Source organism: Vicugna pacos, chromosome 17 (genome assembly GCF_048564905.1).
Source record: "Vicugna pacos chromosome 17, VicPac4, whole genome shotgun sequence".
NCBI lineage: Eukaryota > Metazoa > Chordata > Mammalia > Artiodactyla > Camelidae > Vicugna > Vicugna pacos.
In genome coordinates, this window is record NC_133003.1 from 1,216,611 (window position 1) to 1,240,838 (window position 24,228).

The following is a 24,228-nucleotide window of genomic DNA, read 5'->3' on the forward strand; positions in this document are numbered from 1 at the left end:
AGGGGTCTTGTCTATCTCACCACGTCTTACCAGGGCTCCGTATTCATAAGTGCTTGTTGAATGAAAGAAGGAAGGAAGGAAGGTAGGCAGGCGGGCAACCAAGGCCTGCAGAAAACTGTTTATCCAGGGAAGCACAGAAATCACACATGACCACAGAAAATCAGAACCTGCCCAGCTCCCTCGACAGTGAAATCCGTCGATGGCTCTAAAATCCCCTGGGGAGAAACAAACAAAACTGGCTGGTCCAGTGTAGACAGGAGGGGGTGGAACTGCATCTGCTCGACCTATAGGAGGCGGCCCAGGGCGCTACCAGTGCCCTTAATTAACGACCTCTGCCAATTTCTGCAGCGGCTCCTCAGCAAGGCCCTGGCTGGTGCTGGCACGGAAGGGTTGGGGGCTGCCTGGCGTCTGCAGAAAGTCCCCTGGGGAGGAACCGAATGCCGTCATCCACCCACCCAGACAAAAAAGGGGAGGTGGACTCCTGAGGCCTGGACTCTCACTGGATGGGCTCCATCTCTTAGCCTTGGGAGCTGGTCAGGTGGTCCCTCCCACACCTGGTAAATGAGAAGGATGCTGTCCGCTGACAAGAAGAGTAACTTGGTCAGCCTGACGGTGGCTATCACAGTCATGAAGATTCAGATGGTCAAGAGAAAGTGGGGAGCGCTTAAACTCCCCAGGGCGCTGGCTGGCGGGTGGCCCCAAAGGCCCCGGTCTAAAGCCACACGACGGTGAGAGCCTCACTCAGGTCCCCCGCAGGGCTCGCTCAGTGCACCCTAAAGTCCTTCATGGAACTCAGGCAGAAACTCGCTGGTTACCGGGGGAGACACCGAGGTCACCAAGGTCACCACTCAGATGTGGCCTCTAAGACTCAAGGTGTAAAAATGGATCATGATCAAAGGCTCCGTTTTGCTCTTTCCTTTCACAACTGAACCCACAATTCATCTGTTCAGAGACCTGTGCTCCGGAGACCCCACCGTCCTGCTTGAGCCCCAAGATACACACTGACAAGCCGACAAAACCTCTGAGTCTGATCCTGACCCTGAGCTTTTTCTTTCACTGTTTTCACTTGTTTTATGAAGAAAGGTAATAAAGAATCCAAAACATTGTGCAAAGAAATGCTGGAGGTAAGGATGACCCACTGCCACACACAGTAAAGCCGAGGTCTGACAGCAGGTGGGGATGGGCCAGGGGGTCCTTCCAGGCTGCAAGCTGCCCCTGTACGCCCCTCAGCCTTGAGAGTCCAGCCAGGAAGTCCCAGGCTGTGAATCAGGACAGTGCGTGCTGTTACCGGGGTGGGTCCTGGCGAGTGCCCAGGTCAGGAGCTCAGAGACACAAGGGCCTCAAGAGGCCACGAAGGCATCCCCCAGAATGTCCGATTCTTAGCCATCTGCGTGAGGGTCCCTGTGTCGAGGCAGAGTCGAGCTGGGGACGCTCCCTGGAGTTAGTTCCCTGTGAGGCCCGGCCGGCAGGGGAGGACCCACCGTACAGCCATGTCGAGCTCACTCTGCCTGAGAACAAGTGCTGGGCCCCATGGAGGCATTTCCGGGGAAGCATCTGCTCGGTCCCCAAGCGGACGGCCGAGGTGGAATCTGGGCATCGTCGTGGTCAGCCTCCCCTTGGCTGCCTTACTCCTTGGAAATGGGGCCTGAGATGTCCCTGGGACTTCAGCCTGCACAGAATCCTCGCCTGCCTCTCCTGGGAGAGGAGACACAGGTGGGAGGCAGTCTCCTTTTTTGGATTTTTGACACAGAAGAAAAACGCTTCCACCAGAGGGCTGAGGAATGAGAATTCCGGCACGCGATGTCTAATTGACATATTTTCAGGAAAAAGTAAGATGCCTCTTTACAAACCTTTAACATTAAATCCCAGTCTCTCACTCCCTTCTTCAAGGGAAGAAGCAAAGGTTTAACGTGGGCCAGCACAGGGAAGGGGCTCTCTCCTGGACCGTGACCAGGAACCCCTAAAAGAACCACACAACAGGGGAGCGTAAGTGTTTCTCCCTTAAAACAGCGGGCAGGAGCCCGATGGGCCGAAAGCGCCCTCAGCAAAGAGGGCAGTCACATGGCCAGGCCGGGGGCAGGGACTGCTGGTCTCACCCAGGCTGACAAATGTCAGCAGAGCCCCGCTCTTGTCCTGCCCTGTCCCAGGCGCATGGATGCTGACACTCAAGCCAAATGGAGGAAGGTGAGGGGCCTGGTCTGCAAAAATCTTGCTTGATGCAGGCCCTCCCAGGAGGTCCATGCAGAGGGACCGTGGAGCCAAGACGTAGCACTGCCCTGTGGGAGCCCAGACGCGGACATCGCCAGGCAGCAGCTGGGGGAGGCTGGATGGTGTGAGGGAGGCCACGTGATGGCAAACAGCCCTCAAAAGAGGCTGAGGGAACAGGGGCGGTTCTGAGAAGAGGAGTGGCCGACTCAATCTGACTCCTGAAACTTAGAAACGTAACATTGGCTCTGGACGTGGCCAGGCTGGAGAGTGGGTGGGGCTCCCACCAGGTCTCCCCTGGGACATGACCAGCTCTTAGAGAAGGCTGCGAGGAACAGGGGTGGAAGATCCTGTTAGGAAAGGAACACAGTGACCTAGGATTGACAGCCATACGACAATGCGCGTGTCCTTAACACTAGCGAGCTGGGCACTTAAAACTGCCCAAGATGGTCAATTTTATGTTATGTGTGTTTCACCACCTTAAGGGAAGCTTAAGAAAAAGAACCACAGATGCTGCACGGAGATCCCACCTACATTCTGAGCAGCAAGAGAGCACCATAAGGATTTTGATCTGCTGGTCATTCAAGCTGATGGATCCAAGGGACCCATCAAGGTACCTGACCAAGAGTTAGTGCCCAGCAAATGCCAAGTGGGGCCACCGGAATCGTACGGGCACGAGGTGGGAGAGCCCCAGGCTTGCAACCTTCTCATTGGAACCACATCCTGCAGGGGGCTGTACCCCAGTGTCTTTGTCAAAACCCGGGATGAATGCACATCTCACAGGGTCTGCAGAGGACCAAGTGCGACTCTGTGATACAGCAAAAAGACCAGCGCTAACTGGCTGCAACGTGGTGACAGCCATTGGGCGCACAGTCCTCTGTCGCTGCCCCAAGGCCAGGCCACAGCAGGAAGGCAGCAGCCCTGCTTGTCAAGTGCTGCACTCTCTGCCCTGTCCCCTGGGGTCCCCAGAGGACAGCCACAGCCACACCCAGGGGACAGGCACCTTCCCTCTGAGGCTCCCAGAGGCCTGCAGTGTCCAGCCTTGAGCTGACTCACACTTGCTTGTTCGTTCTAAAGGAAATTCAGAGAGTGCAACCACATTCCCACCTACCCATGAAGAGCAGGGGCCACTGCCCTCGAAACCTTCAGATGGCTCCCTGCTGGGGTCACAGCACCAGGGTCTCATCCCAGGTCAGGTGGCCCCACAGCCCTCTGCCCTTAGAATGGCGAAGAAGCCCCTTCCCTTCTAGGAGCGGTCACTCACTGTCCCCAACTGTCCCGGTCACTCACCACCCTGACTCTCCACATGGCCACCCAGGGACCAACCCCCAAGGCCGCAGACACAATGAGCCCCCATCAGCGTACCTTCATGCAGCTTCGTGTCCCCACCCAGAAGAGGCAGATGAAGGGAGGATGCAGGCTGCAGACCTGGGTGGCTGGCCCGCGCCTGACCCTTGCCTCTCCTGCCTCAGTCTCCCGCCTGCAGGAATGGGCACCTGCGCCTTGGGGGCTCTGAATGCACTGACCTGGATCCTGCCCTGGACCCCGGTGCTGTCCATCTGACTGGCCACGTTGACTGTGTTTCCCCAAATGTCGTACTGGGGCCTGCGAGCTCCAATCACTCCGGCCACCACGGGGCCAACGTTGATGCCTGGAAAGCAGCCCCGGTGTGGTGTTAGTGGGGAGGTTTTGGAGGGGAGGCCATGGGGTCACTAAGTGCAAACCCCTCCCTAAAGCAGGGACCCCACAGCATCACTGAGCAGCTGCTCCCAGCCCCTGCTTGCACCCCACACCACCAGGAAGCAGTCCTGATCCCAGAAAAAGTCCCATTTCCTGGAACAGCATCCTCAGACCGAGTCCTGCTGCTAAGGCGGCTGACCTTTCAGTCTGTAGAGCCACAGTGTGTGTCCCCCCCACCCCAGCTCCCTCTTTCAGAAAGGACAGTAGCTCCTGACTGTTTCCCGGGTGGGATCCCTCAGCTCCTCCGGGTGTGGGCCCAGAACAAAGTACTTCAGGATGCTCTGAAGGAGAGCGGAGGCCCCCTTCCCTTTATGTGATTTGGGGCCCACCCGGCCTGGGGGGTGACACAGGCCCAGGTGCCCCAGCTGTGTCTGGGCCGACACCAGGTCGTATCTTCTGATTCTGTCCTCGGGCGTCGATCTTTCTGAGCTCAGCCAAGCTGTCAATAACGTTTCAGACACTGGCCTAGTCGATCCCCCAAAGCCTGGGCAGGCAGTGCTGGCATCCACGGGAGAAGGTGGGGGAAGCGGGCAGAACTGGACGGTGTGAGCTGGGAGTGCTCGGCCACGGGCCAGGTGGATGTGGGGCCTCGAGGAAGAGCCCCAAAGGGCCCACTTCCCAGATGGCTGGTGGGACGCAGAGAGCCACCCTCTACCAACCCGGATGCCCCAGTCCACGTGAACGAGACGGAGCCAGGATCCAGTCTCATGTGACCAGCCATCCAGGCACAGAGGGCACTGGCTGGTGGGTTCTCAGTGGGAGAGTAATCAATAGAATTTCCCTGATGGACACTTGGATCTGTTCCCTGTCACAAAAGTACATCTATTAATCCGAGCTCGAGCCCGGAAGAACTGACCGCTAGGGGTGAGGCGCAGAGGGCGCCCTGCCCCCACCTCCAGCCCGTCCCTCAGGCCAGGCACCAGGTCTAAGTTAGCGCTTGTGCTTAAGCGCATCAGAACTCCACCCACCCTGATGGACACCTGCTGCCCCCCTCACACTCAAACCCAGCGCTCAGTTCTGCTCTTAAGGCCACTAGACGTGTGAATTGTAAAACAGCCAGAAGTGTCCAGTTTAACTAACTGTATCGTGACTAGCAGGAAAGAGAGAGAGAGAGACAAAGGAGAAAAAGAAACCATTAATCTGCAGGGAGGAGGGCATATCTTAGTGGTAGGGTCCGTGCTTAGCACGAAAGAGGTCCTGGGTTCAATCCCCAGCATCCCATTAAAAAAGTAAATAAATAAGCCTAATTAACTCCCCCACTGAAAAATAAATTGAAAAACCTAAAATAGTTAAGACAAAGATTTTTTTAAAAAAATCATAAATCTCTAGTTTAACTATATCCTTGACTAGCAAGAATTTTTGTGGGAAACTATCTTCTTCCCAGAAAAAAGCTGAATTTAAGAGTGAAAAAAAACCTACAGATTTATAAAAGCTAGAAAGGAACTTAGAGCTCTGATGGTCCCCCTCCTCACGCACAGGTGAGGGATGGGACCCCAGGAGGACAAAGGACCCGCCTTGAGTCTGCACAGCTGGGCTCTGCACAGCTGCAGCCCCAGTGTTCCGGGCCTGCTGACAGGGAAATGGGGCATCTTCCCCCAGCTAAGTGTGGATTCAGAGGTGTATCTGAAAGCCTCTGAGACAATCTACATTTCTCATGTGTTTTGTGAGCTGGACAATAACTCTTCCAGATCCTAAGTCACTGATACCCAGCTCTGAGGCACACCCAGCTGTCCCTGAGTCCCACTCACTCATCTGGGTGGCTCCACCCTCCTTCCTGAGACAAGGGAGCCTGGACCAATGACCTCCTAGGGGGAGGGCCGCAGCCACCAGCTCCTGGGGTGGATGCGGGAAGGGTGTGCTGGCCCCCGGGATGGGACGGCCTGCAGCCACGTACCGACACAGAGCACAAAGTCGTTGTAAGACTGGTAGTTGATCTCATCCAGGACATCGAACATCTCGATGGCAAAATCTGCCAACGTGCTGAGGTGGGAGGAGATGCACTTCTTCGCCTGGATGTGAGCAGACACGGGTTATTACGTTCAAGGGGTGCAAGGGCAGAGGCAGCAGGGACACTCAGCCAGGGATCTATCGGGGAGGGGTGCAGCCTGTACCCCTGATGAGCTCAGGGATTTGATCCCCACATCAGCAGTGCAGCAGCCGGGCTGCTTGAGTTAAATCTACAGGTCAAGTTGGGAATCACTGACGTCTTAACGATTTCTTTCTACACAGAAACATTGAATATCTTTCTGCTTATTTAGACCTTTGATTTCTTCATCCGAGTTTTACAGCTTTCCTCATAGACATACTACATATATCTTTAAAAGTTTGTACCTAATATTTTATTTTGAGGGAGGGAGTGCTAATGTAAACGGTATTGTATTTTTAAATTCCACTTGTTCATTGCTGGTATATAAGAAAGTAATCGACTTTTGTTTATTAACTTTGCATTTTGCAACCTTGCTGTAATTGCTAATTGCAGATATTTTGTTGATTCTTTTTTATTTTCTACATAAACATTCATGCTATCTAGGAACAAAGAGAGTTTCATTCCTTCCTTCCTTCCATGTACCTTTATTTCCTTTTCTTGTCTTACTGCACTAGTTAAGACTTTCAGCATGAATGTCAAATAGGAGTGGTGAGAGGGGCTTGCTTGCCATGCTCCTTACCTCATGGGGAAGGCATTTCTCATCATTATGCATGTGGTTAAGCTACAGGTTTTTTTTGATAGGTGTTTTTTTATCAAGTTGAGGAAGTTTCCTTCTATATGTAGTTTGACGAGAAATTTTTCTTTAAATCAGGAAGGAGTGTTCTAGGCTGTCAAATAATTCTTCTGCATCCATTAATGTGATTTCTCTTCTTTATCCTGTTGATAAGGTGAATTTTATTAATTAATTTCAACATGTTGAGCCAGCCTTGCCTATCTGGAATAAATTCAACAACTCGTTTGTGGTGTATAGTTCTTTTCGAACCTTGCTGGATTCAACTGGCTAATATTTGTTGAGAATTTATGCATTTGTGTTCAAAAGAAATACTGGCCCATAATTTTCCTTTTTGTAATTTCTTTATCTGGTTCAATATCATGGTAATGCTGGTCTCACAGAATGAGTTAGAAAGTGTTTCTTCTACTTCTATATCCTGGAAGAGATTGTAGGGAACTGGGATGATTTCTTCCTTAAATGTTTCACAGAATCCACCAGGAAACCCATCTATGCCCAGCACCTTCTGTTTTGGAAAGTTATTAATTATTGATTCAATGTATTTAATAGACATATCCCCACCCAGATTATCAGTTTCTTCTCAGCTGAGTTTTGGGAGATTGTGTCTCTCAAAACACTGGTCCGTTTCTCCTCATTCATCAAACTTGTGGGCATATAGTTGTATTTTTAAATACTAATTGGAAATAATAACTTTTAAAATGTTTGATTTTCTAATTGTCTACAGCTAATATACAGAGATAAAACAGAAATTCATATGTTAATTTTATTTCGGTAAACTCACTTAAAAATTTTAGCAGTTTATACATAAATATTTTAGTTGAGAATGATGGCTCCATTCCTACTTTTGCAATTCACAAATCTTCTACTTATTGTCCTTCCCTTATTGGACTACTAGTTAGGACCTCCAGTGTAGCATCACAGAGCTGTTCACAATATACGTTAATATCTTTTTAATATCCATTGGTTCAGTGGAAATGGCCCCTCTTTCATTTCTAATATTTGTGTCTTCTCCCTTTTTTGTTGATTGGCATGGCTAGAGATCATCAATTTTATGGATCTTCTCAAAGAGCCAAATTTTGGTTTTGTCGAATCTCTTGTTTTCTCGTCTTTAATTTCATTGATTTGTGCTCTGACTTTTATTATTTATTTTCTTCTTCTTGCTTGAGGTTAGATCATTCTTCTTTCTCTACTTTTCTAAGGTGGAAGGTGGAAATTTAAACTATTGATTTGGGATTGGTTTTCTTTTCTAATATACAAATTCAATCATACAAATTTCTCTCTAAATACTGCCTTTTCTGCATCCCACAAATTTTCATAAGTTTTATCTTCAATTTCATTTATTTCAAATTATTTTTCAACTTGAGATTTCTTCTTTGTCCCATGTGTCATTTAGAAGTGTATGGCTCCATCTCCAAATATTTTGGAATTTTCCAATTATCTCCTAGAAATAAGATTTCTACTTTAACTCCATTCTGGTGTGAGAATATAGTTTATATGATTACAATCCTTTTAAATTTGTTAAACCGAGTTTTATGGCCCAGAGTGTGGTCTATCTTGGTAAATGCTTCATGTGAGCCTCAAAAGTAGCGTATTCTGCGGTTGTTGAATGAAGTAGTCGATAGATGTCAATTACACCCAGGTGATTGACGACGCTGTTCAGTCCAGCTACCTCTACAGATTTCCACCCGACTGGACCTACCAATCACTGATAGTGTGGCACTAAATTCTCCAACTGTAATAGTGGATTCATCTATTTCTCCATGCGGATCTATCAGTTTTGGCCCCCTGTTGTTAAGTGTATAAATATTGAAGATTGTTGAGTCTTCTTGGAGAATTGACTTGTTTTTCATTATGCAATGACCCTCTTCATCCCTGATCATTTTCCTTGATCTGAAGCTTGCTTTGTCTGAAATTAAGATAGCTACTTGAGTTTTTAATAGTGCTGGCATTGTATTTATTTCTACATCCTTTTGTTTTTTACATTCTGTTATTTTTTTTCAGTTTTATTAGGTAGAATTATTACAATTTGACTGCACATACACATTATATTGCATGTGAATACATATATACAGTATACTGCACTTTTTTTTAGTTTACATATATGTACTAATTATTGTTTCTAAGAACGGATTAGATCTTTAGCCTTTTAAACTTTCATAGTTATCAAAGGAAAAAAGCCAACTACAAAATAAGAATCAACAGAATGTGGTAATCCAATCATAAAGGACAGTCAGATGTGCTTACACATATTCCAGACATCAAAATAATAATTAGTTCATTTGAGTCCTTATTATTAGTTATTTTTTTTTAGATTCCTCATATAAATGATGTCATATGGCGTTTTTCTTTCTCTTTCCAGCCCACTTCACTTAGAATGACAATCTTCAGGTCCATCCATATTGCTGCAAATGGCATTATTTTATTCTTTTTCATGGCTGAGTAGTGTTCCATTGTATATATGTTCCACCACATCCTCTTTATCAAGTCATCTGGTGATGGACATTTGGGTTGTTTACATCCTTTTATTTTTAATGTGTATGTGTCTTTATATTTAAAGTGTGTTTCTTGCAGAAAATCTAGTTGGGTCTTGCTTTTTAGCCACTTGATCAGTTTCTGTTCTTTAATTGGTGTATTTAGACCATTCACATTTAAGGTGATTATTGATACAATTAGATTAGTATCTACTGTATGTACAACTGCTTTCTAGCCATCGCACTTTTATTTTTATTTTTTTTACATCTTCCTTTCTTTTTCTGTCTCTTTTATAGGAGCAACCTGAGGACTTTATTCACAATCCTGCATCAGAAAAGGGGAACATTCAGTGGTGCCAGGCTGCCACGGTGGTGGTGGTGGGGTGCCAGTGGGGAGGGGGCAGGGCTGGAGGAAGTCCCTATGATGGGCCTTTCCTCTGTTGACTTTCCACAGGAGGTCGTGTCTAGAGAGAGCTGGTCACTGACAAGACAGCCTGCAGGCTGCTGCCCTAGTCCAATGCAAAGGGCAAACCAAAGCCCACAGTGGGGACTCTGTCCATGGTCCCTGGGCAGTTTGGGGCAGAGCTGGGACCCAGTCTCTGAGCAGGGCACACCTGGACAGCGGGCAGGCACTCACCTCGGTCCCAGCTGTGGGCGCCAGCCCCACAGCAGCCATGTAGGTACTCCCAATGGTCTTGATCTTCTCCAGGTCCTTGTAAAAGTCTTTGTCCATGAGCTTTGTTTGAAACACAAAACTGTTAAATGTTACATAACATTTTAGACAAGTCACGGCAGTGTACAGCCACCAGGAGTAACTGTGGAGTGGATGGGCACGTGCTGGAAAGCAACGTGTCTTCTTCATGTGGCTCTGAGATAAGTTCTGGGGCTGAACTGAAAAACTAAGAAACTCAGGCCTCAGGGGCACCTACAAAGGCATTTGAAAGAGGAGCCAGGAGGAAGCATACAGAACACACTGTCTTTCAGGAGCTGAGGTCACAACCACCCAGGAGGAGGACGGGCCCCCAGCGAGGGAAGATCTGGCACAGACATGGGACCCAAGGTGGAGGATGCAGAGATGCCCACCCGCCCATCCTATAAGTGAGGCCACCCACCTGAGCCCAGCACTTACAAGGTAGGGTACAGGTGCCAGCACCCCACCTGCTAGCCCAGAATCCATCCTCCCCAACCTAAGGCAAAGCCCCTTCCTCAACGGTCAAAGTCCGTTGGTATTCCCAAGGAGACAAAGTGTATGTGCATCTGCAGAGAACATGCTACACTTCAGAACTGTTGGGGGCTGGGTACCCAGGCGCCCTCAGGCCCCAGGGGGTCGGGGCACTGGGGCGGCCCTTACCTCATCGAAGTCGGTGATGATCTCATTCAGGAGGCGCAGACACTCTACCCCCATGTTGTTGCCGTCCAGCTCGATGTAGAAGTCGTTGAAGTTGGAGATGCAGGCGAACATGACCCCCACCTGCGAGTACGACTGGTAGTACAGGTCCTGAGGGTCAAAGGTCGGGTCAGCCACCAGCGCCGAGACTGTGACCAGAACAGCTTTCAGCGCTGGTGCTGGGGACAGGCCCCACCAGGAAAACTCCTGCCTGGGCTGCCAGGATGTGCTGGGACCCCACACTGCACAAGGAGGGGGCTTGGAGCAGCCAGGACACCGCGAGGTCGTTCAGCTCACAGGTGGGAGCAGAGCCCCCTGAGAGGAGGGGAGGAGGCACCAGGGAGGGGCACACTGTTGTGGGAAAACAAACCGCTCTGGACAGCCCCAGGCCCAGGAGGATGAGAGATGAGCCTGGGAGCTATTTCAGGCCAAAGATGGTCAAGCTGAGTCTTGGTGTTTGTGCCTTTAGGACCTAAAAAGCCAACCTGAGCCCCTTTATTTTTGAGTCAGCTTTTCTAAGCCCTGTGCTGTGCTGCTGGGGTGGTTTTAGAGCTGCACCTCTAGGTCATGGCCCCTGACTGCGCTGAACATGGAGGAGGGAATGAACCACCGGCCCTGCAGCCAGAAGGGCAGGGCCAGGGCATCCACACAAACTGAGCCAGGAGGGGGCGCCACCCAGAACATAAAGGCCTTGAAACAGCGCTTTCCCCCTTGAGTGTGGATTCCTGAAGCCCGATCTCCCGCCTTGTGGGGATGGTGAATGCTACTCTCTCTTTCAGGATCAAAGGGGAGGGCACACCAGTTCTGGTCATCTGTCAATCCCACGTCCCAGGGGCCTCCTGATGGCCCAGCCTCTGCCCTGCCCTTGGGGGTGGGCAGGGGGCCTCCCATCCTTGGTGCAGCTGAGGGCTTGGAAATGGCCACCCTCTGCGACTTTAGGCTGGAGGAGGGTCCCTCTGGGTCGGACCTCCAGCTGCAGCCCTGCAGCCCCCACCAGACCAGCTCGGCTGGGAGGAGCACCCTGCTGGGTCTCAGTGCCCAGGAAGCAGCTGCCACGCAGGCCGCATGCTCACCATGTTCCGGGGGTTGGACATGAGGAAGTGCTGGGCAACGTGGGCCGGCAGGAGGTTGAAGAGGACCCTCTTGTCGTCCAGCTTCATCCTCTCCATGTCGTCCTGCTCCTCCTCCGCCTGGGGAGGGCGGGATCCTCCATTAGTCACTCGCCTGCTCATCCATGTTTCCTTCACTCACTCAACAACCCGCCACCTGACAAGATTCTCTCCTGGACCAGACTCTGAACCCTCTTCCCAACTGGGCCCTGACTTTGGGGCATCCCTGTTCACTTCCACATTGTCCAGCTTTAGCAAGAACCCTGCTGAGCCAGCTCAACCAGACACCTCATCCCTGACATCAGATCACCCCACACATCTGATTGGGTTCCTCATCTCCTTCCCTTCTCAGGTGATGTCTGATCACCTTGGCCTGTCCTCAGCATGAATCTTGTTAGATCAGCTTAGAAACCCCTCACCTCTGATTTCTCCTCTTAGCAACTTTACATCCACTGCCCCAACTCTGCCCCTTGACTACACACGCCCACCTGCCCTTGCTGTATTAGGGTGGAGCCTCGTCTCTCTCCCCCACCGCAAGACCCCCCCTGCAGTGGTCCTTACACCTACCACCACCCACAGGGCTGCTGGCATCTAGCCAGAAGCCCCTACATGACACCCCTCCCAAGGGACTCCCTTGCCAACCCCCAAGGAAGCAGAGGGGCTCCTCTTGCCTGCAGGGCCCAGAGGTAGTCCAGCTGCAGCTTGACATCCACCTGCCGGGCGTGCAGGGCCAGCGCACTGGAGAACAGCAGGATGGCCATGATCGGCTCGAAGCTGCGCCTGGAGATGCTGCCGCCCCTTGTGAAAGAGAAGGAGGAAAACCCACATCAGTGCCAAGAACATAGGACCCATCCACAGGGGGCCCCTCAGACGTGCCCCCCCCCAGGGCTGAGAGCCACATCTCATGGGGAAACCCAATGACTTGCTGGAACTGGCACCCAAGTGAAGTAAGGGAGAAACCCAGGCAGTAACGAGCTTCTAGTCAGCAAACTGGAACACGGGGCATCACAGGCGGGTATTTGAGATGCCCGCCCATGGGCTCTGGCAGGAGCAGCGTACCTACCCCACGGCCTTTGTGTACCCGCTGAGCTCCAGGACCAGGATGTAGCGCGCCGAGCAGGATCACTTTGAGCAAGGAGGAGACACGCAGGAACACGGCCAGCAGGAGAGCATCCACGAGGCCGCACAGCAGGGCGTGGGGCGCAGACTCGCAGGGCAGGGCAGGCAGCACTGGGGCCCAGCCCCCAGATGACAGGATCACCAGGGACCCATTGGGGCTGGAGCTCCAGGCCCAGGGCAGGCAGCCCACCTGGAGGGGGATGGAGGGCCCAGGAGTGTGGAGAGGGCCCCACTCAGGGCACACAGCACCCCCTCCTCCCCCACTCTCTCCAGCCTCTGGCTCCGACCCACTCCCCAAGTGCCATCAGCCGGGCCTCAGACACTCCCACCCAGTTCCGGCCCTTAGAGGCTCCTCACTACCAGAAGGGGAGCCCCAGGATCTGGGCTGGGGGGCACGAGACCCCTACCATCCTTCTAAACCACTCAGCTCCATCCTGTTCTCCCCACCACCCTCTCCTTCCTATTTCTCTGCCCAGCTTCTGTCCTTGGCACACTACGAAGGGCCGATCATGTTTCCTCCACTGGGTGATGTCCCCCTCACCCTGGCTTCCTGGGGCACCCCAGGCCCATCTCTGACCCCCTTGTTTCCCTCCCCATCCTAGGAACGGGCCCTCAGTGCGGCTCCTGCAGGTGCCCCTCATCCCTGCACCTCACGGCTCTCTCCACGCCCAGCCCCCGCAGACAGGCTCACCACACATCCTTGGGCCACAGAGTAGATTAAGATGACTATGAAGATACACAAGATGGTGCAGATCTGGATCGTCAGGCAACCTGGAAAACACTGAAAAAAAAATACTATTGAAAACACAACCTGTTTTACAAAGTCGTTTGTGGCCACAGCAGATAATTCACAGTACAGAACGTCCAGAACCATCTGAACGCGGCGAGATCCTCACCCATAATTCATCTTCCACACACGTTTCCTGGCTGATTTCATATAATTAATCTCCCAGGTGAAAAAGTTGCCAAAATTAAAAAACTGAAAGGTGACATATTTAAATTGAAAAGAGCAACACTTCCCACCATCTGCTCTACCCTGTGACACTGACTGGCACTGAAATTCACAGAATAGATTAACTTGACATTTTTATAATACTGCATCCTTCTATCTCAGAGATGGTAAGAATTTCCCTTTATTTGTTTCTTCTCTTACATGCTTTAAGTTTTATCATTTTCTTCACACAGGCTTTATACAATTTTTGTTAAGTTATTAGAAATTTTATTTTAAGCCTATTTAAACACATTTTTATAATATTTGACAAATGATTTCAAGGATAGTCAGAAGATCTTAGAATCACACTTCTGAAACTAGAAATGAAAACAAAAAAAGAGACCATGGGACGCTGCAGAAAGCACGGACCAGCGAGGGTGCCCTGGGCCGGGCGTGTGGTTACCCCTCTAACCCTCCCACCCCGTGAAGTCGGGTTCATTACGATCCCTGCTCTACAGGTGAGGAACCGGGGCCTGGACACCACCAGCCAACCTCACTCGCTCTACAGACCAGGACACAGAGCGGGTTGCTCAGCTCACGTGGAGCTGAGACAGATTCACGCACAGACCAAACAATAGCACGAGAACTAATTTGTCGTCACAGCAAAAAAAGACAGCTGATCCGACATGAACAATGGAAAATGCCCCTAGAACGGCACCCACGATTAGTCAAAGGCGGCCCAGTGGGGTGTTAGCTGTTGGACCATCCTCAAAGCTCGCTGTCACTGTCTCAGAAAGTGACTGTGTAGCAATGGCCAGGCTGGGCGTCCCGGACCCCACGGCCAGAGGCAGTTCACAGCCAGAGCTGAATTTCAGAAAGGGCCCCAACAGCGGGATGAGGCCACAAAGCAGGAGGATGCAGGGCAAATGTGGAGCGAGACCCTGTGCTCTGCAGGGAGAGAAGCCGTGGAGCGTGCCGTGACCAGGACACGACACAGGAGCACCACAGCTGCACCAAATGGTCGTGGGAGGCAGGGTGGCCGCTGAGTGATGATCCCACCGTGCCTCAGCCCTGTGGCTGTGGAGTTTAAACAGTCTAGGCAAAGGGGATAACTACACAACCACATCCTTCTCCACTCAGCCGGCCATGCTCCTGGCTTATTCTCAGGGCTCCTGCCGTGCGTTAGGGGCCAGGAGAAGGTGTGGCCCAGCTCCCTGGACCACGTACTCCCACTGCGGGGGGAGCGGGGCATTCAAAGGCTTCCAACCAGGCGACAAACTAAGAGCCATATTGTAAATCACAGTCGCACAGACTACATACAACTCAAAGAGTTCCAGGAAACGCTGATGACAATCAATAGACTGACATTTTCATTCATTCTTGTTCTGTTTCTTTTGTTTACAACTCACACACACACACACACAAAAGATTTCACAGCCCCCAGTGAGTTGCAATCTGAAGTTTAAAAAATACTGACAAATCTATGCTAAATAAACGAACTCAGTCCCACACAGATACACTGCAGGAGCCACTGGGGCTGTGGCAGAAAATGATGTAACATGAGGACCAGGACTGGGCATTTGCAGGGGCTGGCAGGAGCTCCTGGGTTTGTCTCTGGGGTCCCTGCCCTCTGCTTGGGCTCCCTCTCTCTTCCCAAAGAGGGAAAACCTAGAGGTTTTCTAACTTTCTACTCACTGTCCATTCATCAACCATGTCTAGTTTATCTCACCAGAGTTGCAAACCTCCTCCTTGCCTTCCCCACCCACCGCAGGGCTCTCAGGGTCTAGGGTGGGCTGGGCTGGGGGGCGCTCTTCCTCCCTGGAGACCGGCCCTGCCAGGGCAGCAGGTGTAATAGAAAAGAACAAATTTGACTTCATATTAGATCTGTTTCTTTCGCTTTAACTCTGTACCCTGTTTTCTAGGCTCAGTCTTGACAGCTCTGCACCTTTTGTAAAATAATGTTGCCTTTAGCCTGAAATAGACAGGAGAGCCTATTCTCTGAGCTCTGACCTTTAAAGATATTAACACTTTTGTACTTATATAGAGATGACAAGTTGCAGAATAGAAAATAACATTTATTTTGTTAGAGGTTTTACAGGGACACCATGACCTGACCCACGTGGACAGCTGCAAGCACAAAGAATTCCAAGAACAGAATTCCTGCACCAAGAAGTCTGCAACAACCAACCACACCCCTCTCCTTTTTAGTATAAAAGGAGCCTGTAATGTGACTTGGAGAAGATGGTTCTCCAGGACATTAGTTTGCCATCTTCTCAAGTCAGCCGGTTTTCTGAATACAGTCACTACTTCTTGCCTGGTCTCCTGATTTACTGGCCTATCACGTGGCAAGCAGAATGAGGTTGATCTTAGTAACACAGAGAGGGGAGGAAGCCCAAGTGAGGACTCTCATCTCCTGAGGGAGCCCCTCTGCCTGTGCTCAGAAGACCACAAAGGGGTGACTGGGACAGTGGATGGAAAAAAGAGGCTGAAATATGACCATCAGCACCATGCCTGGGTGAGAAAGATGAGGGGGGTTGCTGTCTAAGGCACAACGGCCTCCTTCCAAGTCACATCACACTCGTGTCCCCAGGAAGCAGAGAGGCCTGGAGCCCCAGAGAGCAAAGTGCACCTGAAACTGCAGGTGCCCAGTGACTGGTCCAGTGTGCACCCCTCTGGCACCCTCCTCACTGCTCCTCCTCCCCCCGCCCCACCTGCTCAGCCTTGGTCCCACCACATCCCCACCCAGGGCCAGCACCACTGCAGGAATGCCCTCGGCAGGCTGCGCAGCCTCAGCTGCGTCCACACGCCTGGTCAGACCAGCTCTGCCCCTTTCCAGCCCTCACCGTGACTCTCCAGCCACCTGCTCTCCTGCTCTCCCGCTCTCCACCCTGAGCCCTGTAGAGCGCCTCCTCTGGTCACGGCATCCTGGCCTCCAGGACGGACAGGGATCCCGCCCCTTTGCTTCACCGGCTTCTCCTCTTGTTCTAAGAATGTTCAGTTGCGCCTATGGCATCCCAGGCCCTGCTCCCAGGACTTTGCGAAAATCAGCTGCAATTCCCATCCCTTTCACAGACAAAGACACGAAGGCCATAGAGCTGGCAGCCCCTAGTGACGAGGGAGCCAGTGGGGTGGGTGAAGGGCCCAGGTGGTCCCAGAGCTGCCACACCAGCCCTGATGCCCTGGCTGTGGCCACTTCTATGTCACGGGGGAAAGCCCTCTGCTGGCTCCCAGACCTTCTTGGGGATGTGTGGCTGCAATGGGTCCCAACACAGCCGCGTGCACAGCTGTGCCCACTGGCATCATCTCCCTTCCTCGGTACATGCTGGGCCTCTGCTGGACAGTTCTGTCCCACCTGCCGGCCCCCATCCTCCCCAGCTGGATCCTGCTGACCATGCCCCCCCTGTCTCCTGGCCCCAGTCTTCTGCACAAGCCCCGTGGTGAACTCAGAGCCCTGCTGTCACGTCCAGGGCCTCAGGAGGGGAGTGTCAGCACGTGGTTCGCCCCTGAACAGGCACACGCCGGCTGGGTGAACTGAAGCCACCTGCCGTCAGGACCGTGCGCTCTGCCCGAGCTGCTTCCTGACCCGCAGCCGGGAGGGGGACCTGCTGCTGCGCTGGGTCAAAATCATACTTAGAAAAAAATGCTCAGGCCAAGGAGGGAGGGCGAGGAGGGGTGAGCAGACATTCAGAAAGAAAGGGGCTGGCGGAGCCTGGGCCCCCTCCACCAGGAGAGCTGTTTGTCCACCAGGCACACAGGTCCCCAACAATGGGGACGAGTGTGACAGGACTTAGAAACCAGCATCTATTTGCAATGCTTTCACTTGAAATTAGGTGAATAAAGCCATCTTATGTGAAGTGGGAAGTTTCACTTGATCCAATCAGATGCCACTCCGTCTATGAAATCAAAGAGCTAGGATTGTGGTTATTTATTCAAATAGCATTTTTTGTTTTGTCTCAACCTAAATCAAGAAGGTACCCATGAATAATAAAGAATTTAAATAAATACACCTAGATTCAATCTTCTCAAAAAGTAGTTGTTTTCAACAATTGTACAAAGATAACCCAGGGTCTCTCAAACATGACAGCTGGGGGTCTAGGGGGGAAATGGGACTTTTGAAAAAGAAGGTTCAGAACAGAGCCCTCTCCTGAGAGCCTCGGGCGGCACGGGGCCACAAGCTCAACCCTGGCTCCAAAGCCAAGGAAGAATCTTCGAGAGTGTGGAGTCCCCAGTCTAGGACACGATCACACGACAGGGCACAGGACCCTCCTTTGGAGGGAACAGTGTCACCCCTTGTGTTCATTTATTCAATCACCATCCACACCCACCCCTTCCGCCTACGGGGCACGCTCCCAGAACTCCAAACAGCACCCACACAGGATGGGGCCCAGTGAGTTTCTCCCACATGGATAAGGCTTTTCACCTGCCAGAAGGTGAGGGACAAACTGCCTCCACCTGTCCTGCCACGAGGGCATGCAGAGGCCGTGCACTTACCTGTGCAGGTGATAGGTACAAGACACACACACGTGTATCTGGACCAGGTAACGTGCAGGTACATCTCACACACACGCGTGTACCTGGATCAGGTGAAGAGCAGGTACAGGACACACCATGCACGTACCTGGACCCGGGTGATGTGCAGGTACAGGACACAGGACACCAGGAAGCAGATGCAAAACACCAGCAGGAGCAGGACGGCCACACTCCTAGGACAGATGACACACAGTCCCTGCAGGCTGGGCCAGGTGACGTGTGCCCAGAGGATGCCTGGGACCGCGCCCTTCCTCCCCTGCCCCACCCGGGTCCCAGCCCCGGGGAAGCAGCAGTGGTCCCTGGGGAGCTGCCCGTGATGGTCCTTTTCTAGCAGAGGAGCCCTTCCTGTGTCCCCCCTAAGTTCCCCGCCACCCCAGGGTCCCTCTAGCCCTGGAAGTGCCTGAGAGGCGCTCTCCTCGTGCGGGAAGGACGAGGGCTGCACAGACTTGGCTGCTGGGCACTGCCCTCTTCCTGGGCCTCATCTGGAAAGGGTTTTTCTAGAAAAAGTTGGATCCCCAGGCAGGGCCATGCAGACGGCCACTGCGTGTCCACAGTGTCTAGGGCTGGGGGTGGCTTCCATGTGTTTTCTGGAAACTCACAGGGGAATCACTCCACTTGGGAGGTTTATTAACAAAGCCGTAGGTCTGCAAGAAAAGTGGAGATTTTCTGGGGTCTTTCTTGCCTCAAACCCAAAACTCCAAACTCACTTTGATTCATAATGATTAAATGTTATTAAAATTATTATATCTGTGTTCCTTTCCAGAACCTACTTTTTCTCATTTTAATGTTTCTGAAAATTTGTTGACAAGTACCTGGAAATCAGGGTGCCTGTTTGGTCTGTTTCCTCTCGCAGAAACTGTCATGAAGCCAGTGGTGCACGTGCTGTGGACAGAGAGGACTTAGAATTGAGTAAATTTAAAATTAAAAACTGAGAACCAGCAGCCCCGCACACCAGCCAGCAGGCTCGCACAGCCAGTTCCTCCAGGAAATGACGTGTGTCCCGGGGGGGTGTGGACCTCGTTTGTAGAGAAAGAGGAGTGGTTCTGAGTTTTTCTGAGACTGTTCTCAACGCCCTCCAGAGGCGGGGGCACCGTGGGACTGTGACTGCGGGAGTCAAACCTGAACTTGAAAAGCAAAGGACTCTTGGTGACCTCTGACGGATGGACCCAGAACAACACTTACTGCGGGATAATCAGCAGGTAGACAAGGCCGAATAAGGCGGCCAGAATGAGGGCCAGAATGACGGCGCTGGTAAAATACTCGTCCTGAAGCTGGTGGTACTACAAGACAGAAATCCCCCATCAGTGGTCTTGGCTTCCCAGAGACGCCAGGGTCTTCCCAAGGGTGCCGGGGATGCCCAGAACCACTGCAGCATTGAGAAGGGCCACAACCACGTTCACAGGATGTCCCAGGGCCCCAGCCTCCCGCCACCCCCGACTGCCCCCACCCCGACACCTAGCTTCCTCTCTCGCTCAGCCTGCTTGTACTTCAGGGTGAAGAAGTTCAGGTCCGCCATCTCCAGCTCCATCTGCCGGGCTTCCAGGAGGCGGCCGATGTACCTGTTGACATGTGTCCTGGGGGTGGCGTGGACCACATTTGTAGAGAAAGAGGAGCGGTTTCTGAGCTTTTCTGAGGCTGTTCTCAGCGCCCTCCTCTACCCATCATGGGAAGAAAGGAAGAAATGTTGTCAAACTCTCCACTTACCAAAAAAGAGAACTCTTATGTGTCCCTCCTTCTGGATCCTCGCCCACTGCAGCGTCTGGGGGGCCTGGTGTGGGGATCTGGGATGCAGGTGTGGCTCCACCACCTGCTGGTGGCAAGATCCCAGGTGAGTTATCTCATCACTGGTGTTTGGGCTCCCGTGTCTGTAAGTGGGGTTACACGGCACCTGAGTGGTGGCTCCGTGTGGAGGGTTTCTGGGCCCCGTATGTGAGAACTGGACAGTGCTCAGCATACAGCAATGAACTTGGCTCTTTGAAAATACTGATAAAATCAGTAGGTCTCTAGCAGTAAATCTGACAGCTTAGATCAATGACCTACTCCTTGAAACACACAAACTACCACAACTCACCCAACAGGAAAGATAATTGGGATAGCCCTGTACTTGCTAAAGAAAGTTAATTCATAATTTTAAAATTCATGAAAAAGTAATCTCCAGGCCGAGATGATTTCACCAGAGAATTCTACCAAACAGTTAAATAAAAATTAACAAAAATTCTATACAATAGATTCTAGAAAATAGAAGAGGAGATAACAGTTCCCAGCTCACTTTATAAAGTCAACATTAACCTGACACCAAAACCAGACTAAGACAGCAAAAAAAAAAAAAAAAAATTACATTTGAGGCCATATTCCTCATGAATACTGATGGAAAAAATCCTTGGCAAAACATTAGTAGATAGAATTTAGCAATATATAGAGGTATATAGCATGACCATTTCAAGATATGCAAGGCTGTTTAAATATTTGAACATCAGTGCAATTCATTATGTTAAAACCACATTAACCATCATGTGGAAAACCCCATGGTCATATCCATTGATACAGAAAAAGCACTGGACAAAATTCAATATCCATTCATGATAAACATGCTCAGAAAACTAGGAATGGAGGGGAACTGCCCAACTTGATGAAAAACGTCTACAGCTAACATCACACTCAATGGTAAAAGACTGAATGTTGTCCCTCTACAATCTGCAGTCAGAGCTGTCCATCTCACTCTCCTATTTGATATAGCGCTAGAACCCCCCTAACCGGTGTGATAAGGTAAGAAAAGGAAATAAAAAGCAGGTAGATCAGACAGAAAGAAAGCTGTCCCTATTTGCAGATGATATGATAGCCTACATAGAAAATCCTGATGGAAGAAAAGATCCTGGAATGAATGAGTAAGTTCCACAGGGTCACAGGATACAAGATAAACATTAAAAGTCAATCATATTTCTTCATACTAGCTATGAGCACGTGAAGACCAAAATTAAGATACAGTAACATTTACAATCACTGAGAAAGTGAAATACTAGTGAATCTAACAAAACACATACAGAACTGTAGGCTGAAAACTACAGAGTGCCAGTGAAAGAAAGCAAAGCAGACCACAGTAAATGGACATACTATCAAGGATTAGAAGATTCAACATAGTGAAGATGTCAATTCTTCCCATGTGGATGGACACAAGTTGAACATTATTCCCCTCAAATCCTAGAAGGACTTTTTTTTTTTTGGTAGAAATACAAGTTTATTCTAAATATGAAATGGAATGGCAAAGGGACTAGAATAGTTCCTTTTTCTTAAAAAGAATCAAGTGAGAGCAATCACTCTGACAGGGACTGACAGTGACTTACTATCTAAATCCAGACAATGTGGTGTTGGCACAGGGATAGATAGACACACAGATCAAGGGAACAGAACACAGAGCCCAGAAACAGCCTCACACAAGTGTGGGCAACTGATTTTTTGTTGTTGGTGGTGGTTTTCTGAGGGGGAGGTATTAAGCTTTATTTATTTCTTTATATTTAGAGGAGGTACTAGGGATTGAACCCAGGACCTCGTGCACACTAAGCATGCACTCCACCACGTGAGCTATCCCCTCCTCTGCAATGGGCAACCAATTTTTGACAAAGTGCAAACGCAATTCAATGGAAAAAGCTTGGCTTTTCAACAAACAGTGTTGGGGCCTCTGCAGAGCCATTAGCAAAAACAAATAAATAAACCTTGACCCAAACTTCACACTTAATTTTAAAGAACTAACTCAGAATGGATCCTAGGTGATCAAAAAGCACATGAAAAAATGCTCAATATCACTAATTATCAGAGAAATGCAAATCAAAACTACAGTGAGGTATCACCTCATACCAGTCAGAATGGCCATCATTCAAAAATCCACAAATGACAAATGCTGGAGAGGCTGTGGAGAAAGGGGAACCCTCCTACACTGCTGGTGGGAATGCAGTTTGGTGCAGCCACTGTGGAAAACAGTGTGGAGATTCCTTAAAAGACTAGGAATAGACTTACCATATGATCCAGGAATCCCACTCCTGGGCTTGTATCCAGAAGGAAATCTACTTCAGGATGACACCTGCACCCCAATGTTCATAGCAGCACTATTTACAATAGCCAAAACATGGAAACAGCCTAAATGTCCATCAACAGGTGACTGGATAAAGAAGATGTGGTATATTAATACAATGGAATACTACTCAGCCATAAAAACCGACAACATAACGCCATTTGCAGCAACATGGATGCTCCTGGAGAATGTCATTCTAAGTGAAGTAAGCCAGAAACAGAAAGAAAAATACCATATGAGATCGCTCATATGTGGAATCTAAAAAACAAAAACAAAAACAAACAAACAAACAAAAACAAAGCATAAATACAGGACAGAAATAGACTCATGGACAGAGAATACAGACTTGTGGTTACCAGGGGGGTAGAGGGTGGGAAGGGATAGACTGGGATTTCAAAATTGTAGAATAGATAAACAAGATTACACTGTATAGCACAGGTACACTGTATAGCACAGGGAAATATACACAAAATGTTATGATAAATCACAGAGAAAAAAATGTGACAATGAGTGTGTATATGTCCATGAATGACTGAAAAATTGTGCTGAACACTGGAATTTGACACAACATTGTAAAATGATTATAAATCAATAAAAAATGTTAAAAAAAAGAAAAGAAAATAAACACTTGAGATGTGAGACATCATTAGCCATCAGGGAAATATAAAATAAAATCACAAAGAGATATCCCCACACATTTATTACAACAGTAATGTTTGGGGAAAATAAAAAGGAGTGACAGGACCAAGTGCTGACAAGGAAGCAGAGAAAACTGGATCACGCACACACTGCTGATGGGAAGGTGAAATGGGATGGTCACTCCAGAAAACAGTTTGGCTGTTCCCTATTAAAGAGAGAACAAGTGGGGAGGCTATAGTTGTAGAGCACATGCTTAGGATGCACAAGGTCCTGGGTTCAATCCCCAGCACTTCCAGTAAATCAATCAATCAATCAATCAATCAATAAACCGTTGCCACACCTCAAAAAACAAAAGAAAAAAACACGACCCATTAATGGCACACCTGAGCATCAATCTGAGACAATGAAAATTTATGTCTACATAAAAATCTGTACCTGCATGTTTATAGTAGTTGTATATGTAATATACAAATTGGAAGCAACCTAAATGTCCTTCAGCAGGTGAGTGGCTGAACAAAAGTGAGCCATCCCAGCCACGCCGTGCCAGCCAGCCACGGAAAGGAAGGCGCTACCCATCCCAACAATAACCCAGAAGAACACAGGGGCATGGAGCTGAGTGACGAAATGGCCAAGTTCCCAAGGTCACACACTGTGTGATTCCATTTACACCAAATTCTCAAGTGACAAAGTTACAGGCAGGGAGAACCAGTGTTAAGGATGGCTGTGGGGAGGGAGGCGGTGTGACCCTGAGCAGGGAGAGACCTTGGTGGTGATGGAAATGTTCTGTATGTAATGTCACGTGTGGATGGTTACACGAATCCACCATGTGATGAGGTGGCACAGGACTACACACTCGGTGCTCCAATGTCCGTTTCCTAGTCTGGGTGTCACACTAGTTTTAAGATGCAACAGAAACCCCGTGGGAAACTGTGTGGAGGGTACAGGCTGCTTGATTCCACAGCTCACACACATGCAATCAGCAGTCTATCAATTCTATCTCCAGAAAGCTGAAAAAATATTAAATAAGTAAATAAACAAAACCTAAGTCACTCCCAATCCCTGCTTGGAAATAAACCGTCAGTCTTTTGCAGTACATCCCTCCAAATTTTTCCCTAAGCAGGTACCAGCCTGGGAATGTGTTATTTTCCAATCAGAGGCTCGCACTTCCAATTCCAGATGTGCTCTGGCCTCCCCTGGGCCTGAAACCAAGCACGGAAAAGACTGCAAGCGGGAGAGAAAGAAACTGTGAAGTCTGCCTTGAGTTAATGTGCGAGTGTCTTGTGCTCCTGTGAATTCTTTCTCCCTCTAGGACCT

At 49.9% G+C, this 24,228-nt stretch overlaps 1 protein-coding gene and 1 pseudogene across 1 annotated transcript in view; both read right to left on the reverse strand.

Annotated features, from left to right (window-relative positions):
* The window catches only part of LOC102526683 (E3 ubiquitin-protein ligase HERC2-like), a 224,239-nt pseudogene that overhangs the window by 85,663 nt on the left and 114,348 nt on the right, over window positions 1–24,228 (reverse strand).
* Window positions 1–24,228, reverse strand: part of LOC107035221 (adenylate cyclase type 1-like) — a 46,702-nt gene that overhangs the window by 8,596 nt on the left and 13,878 nt on the right. The window contains 12 exon segments of the mRNA XM_072940840.1: window positions 3,732–3,856; window positions 5,840–5,954; window positions 9,771–9,869; window positions 10,485–10,631; window positions 11,594–11,710; window positions 12,301–12,427; window positions 12,693–12,737; window positions 12,739–12,938; window positions 13,440–13,529; window positions 18,298–18,382; window positions 19,392–19,489; window positions 19,663–19,863. Of these exon segments, the coding sequence (XP_072796941.1) occupies window positions 3,732–3,856; window positions 5,840–5,954; window positions 9,771–9,869; window positions 10,485–10,631; window positions 11,594–11,710; window positions 12,301–12,427; window positions 12,693–12,737; window positions 12,739–12,938; window positions 13,440–13,529; window positions 18,298–18,382; window positions 19,392–19,489; window positions 19,663–19,863 (1,449 nt within the window).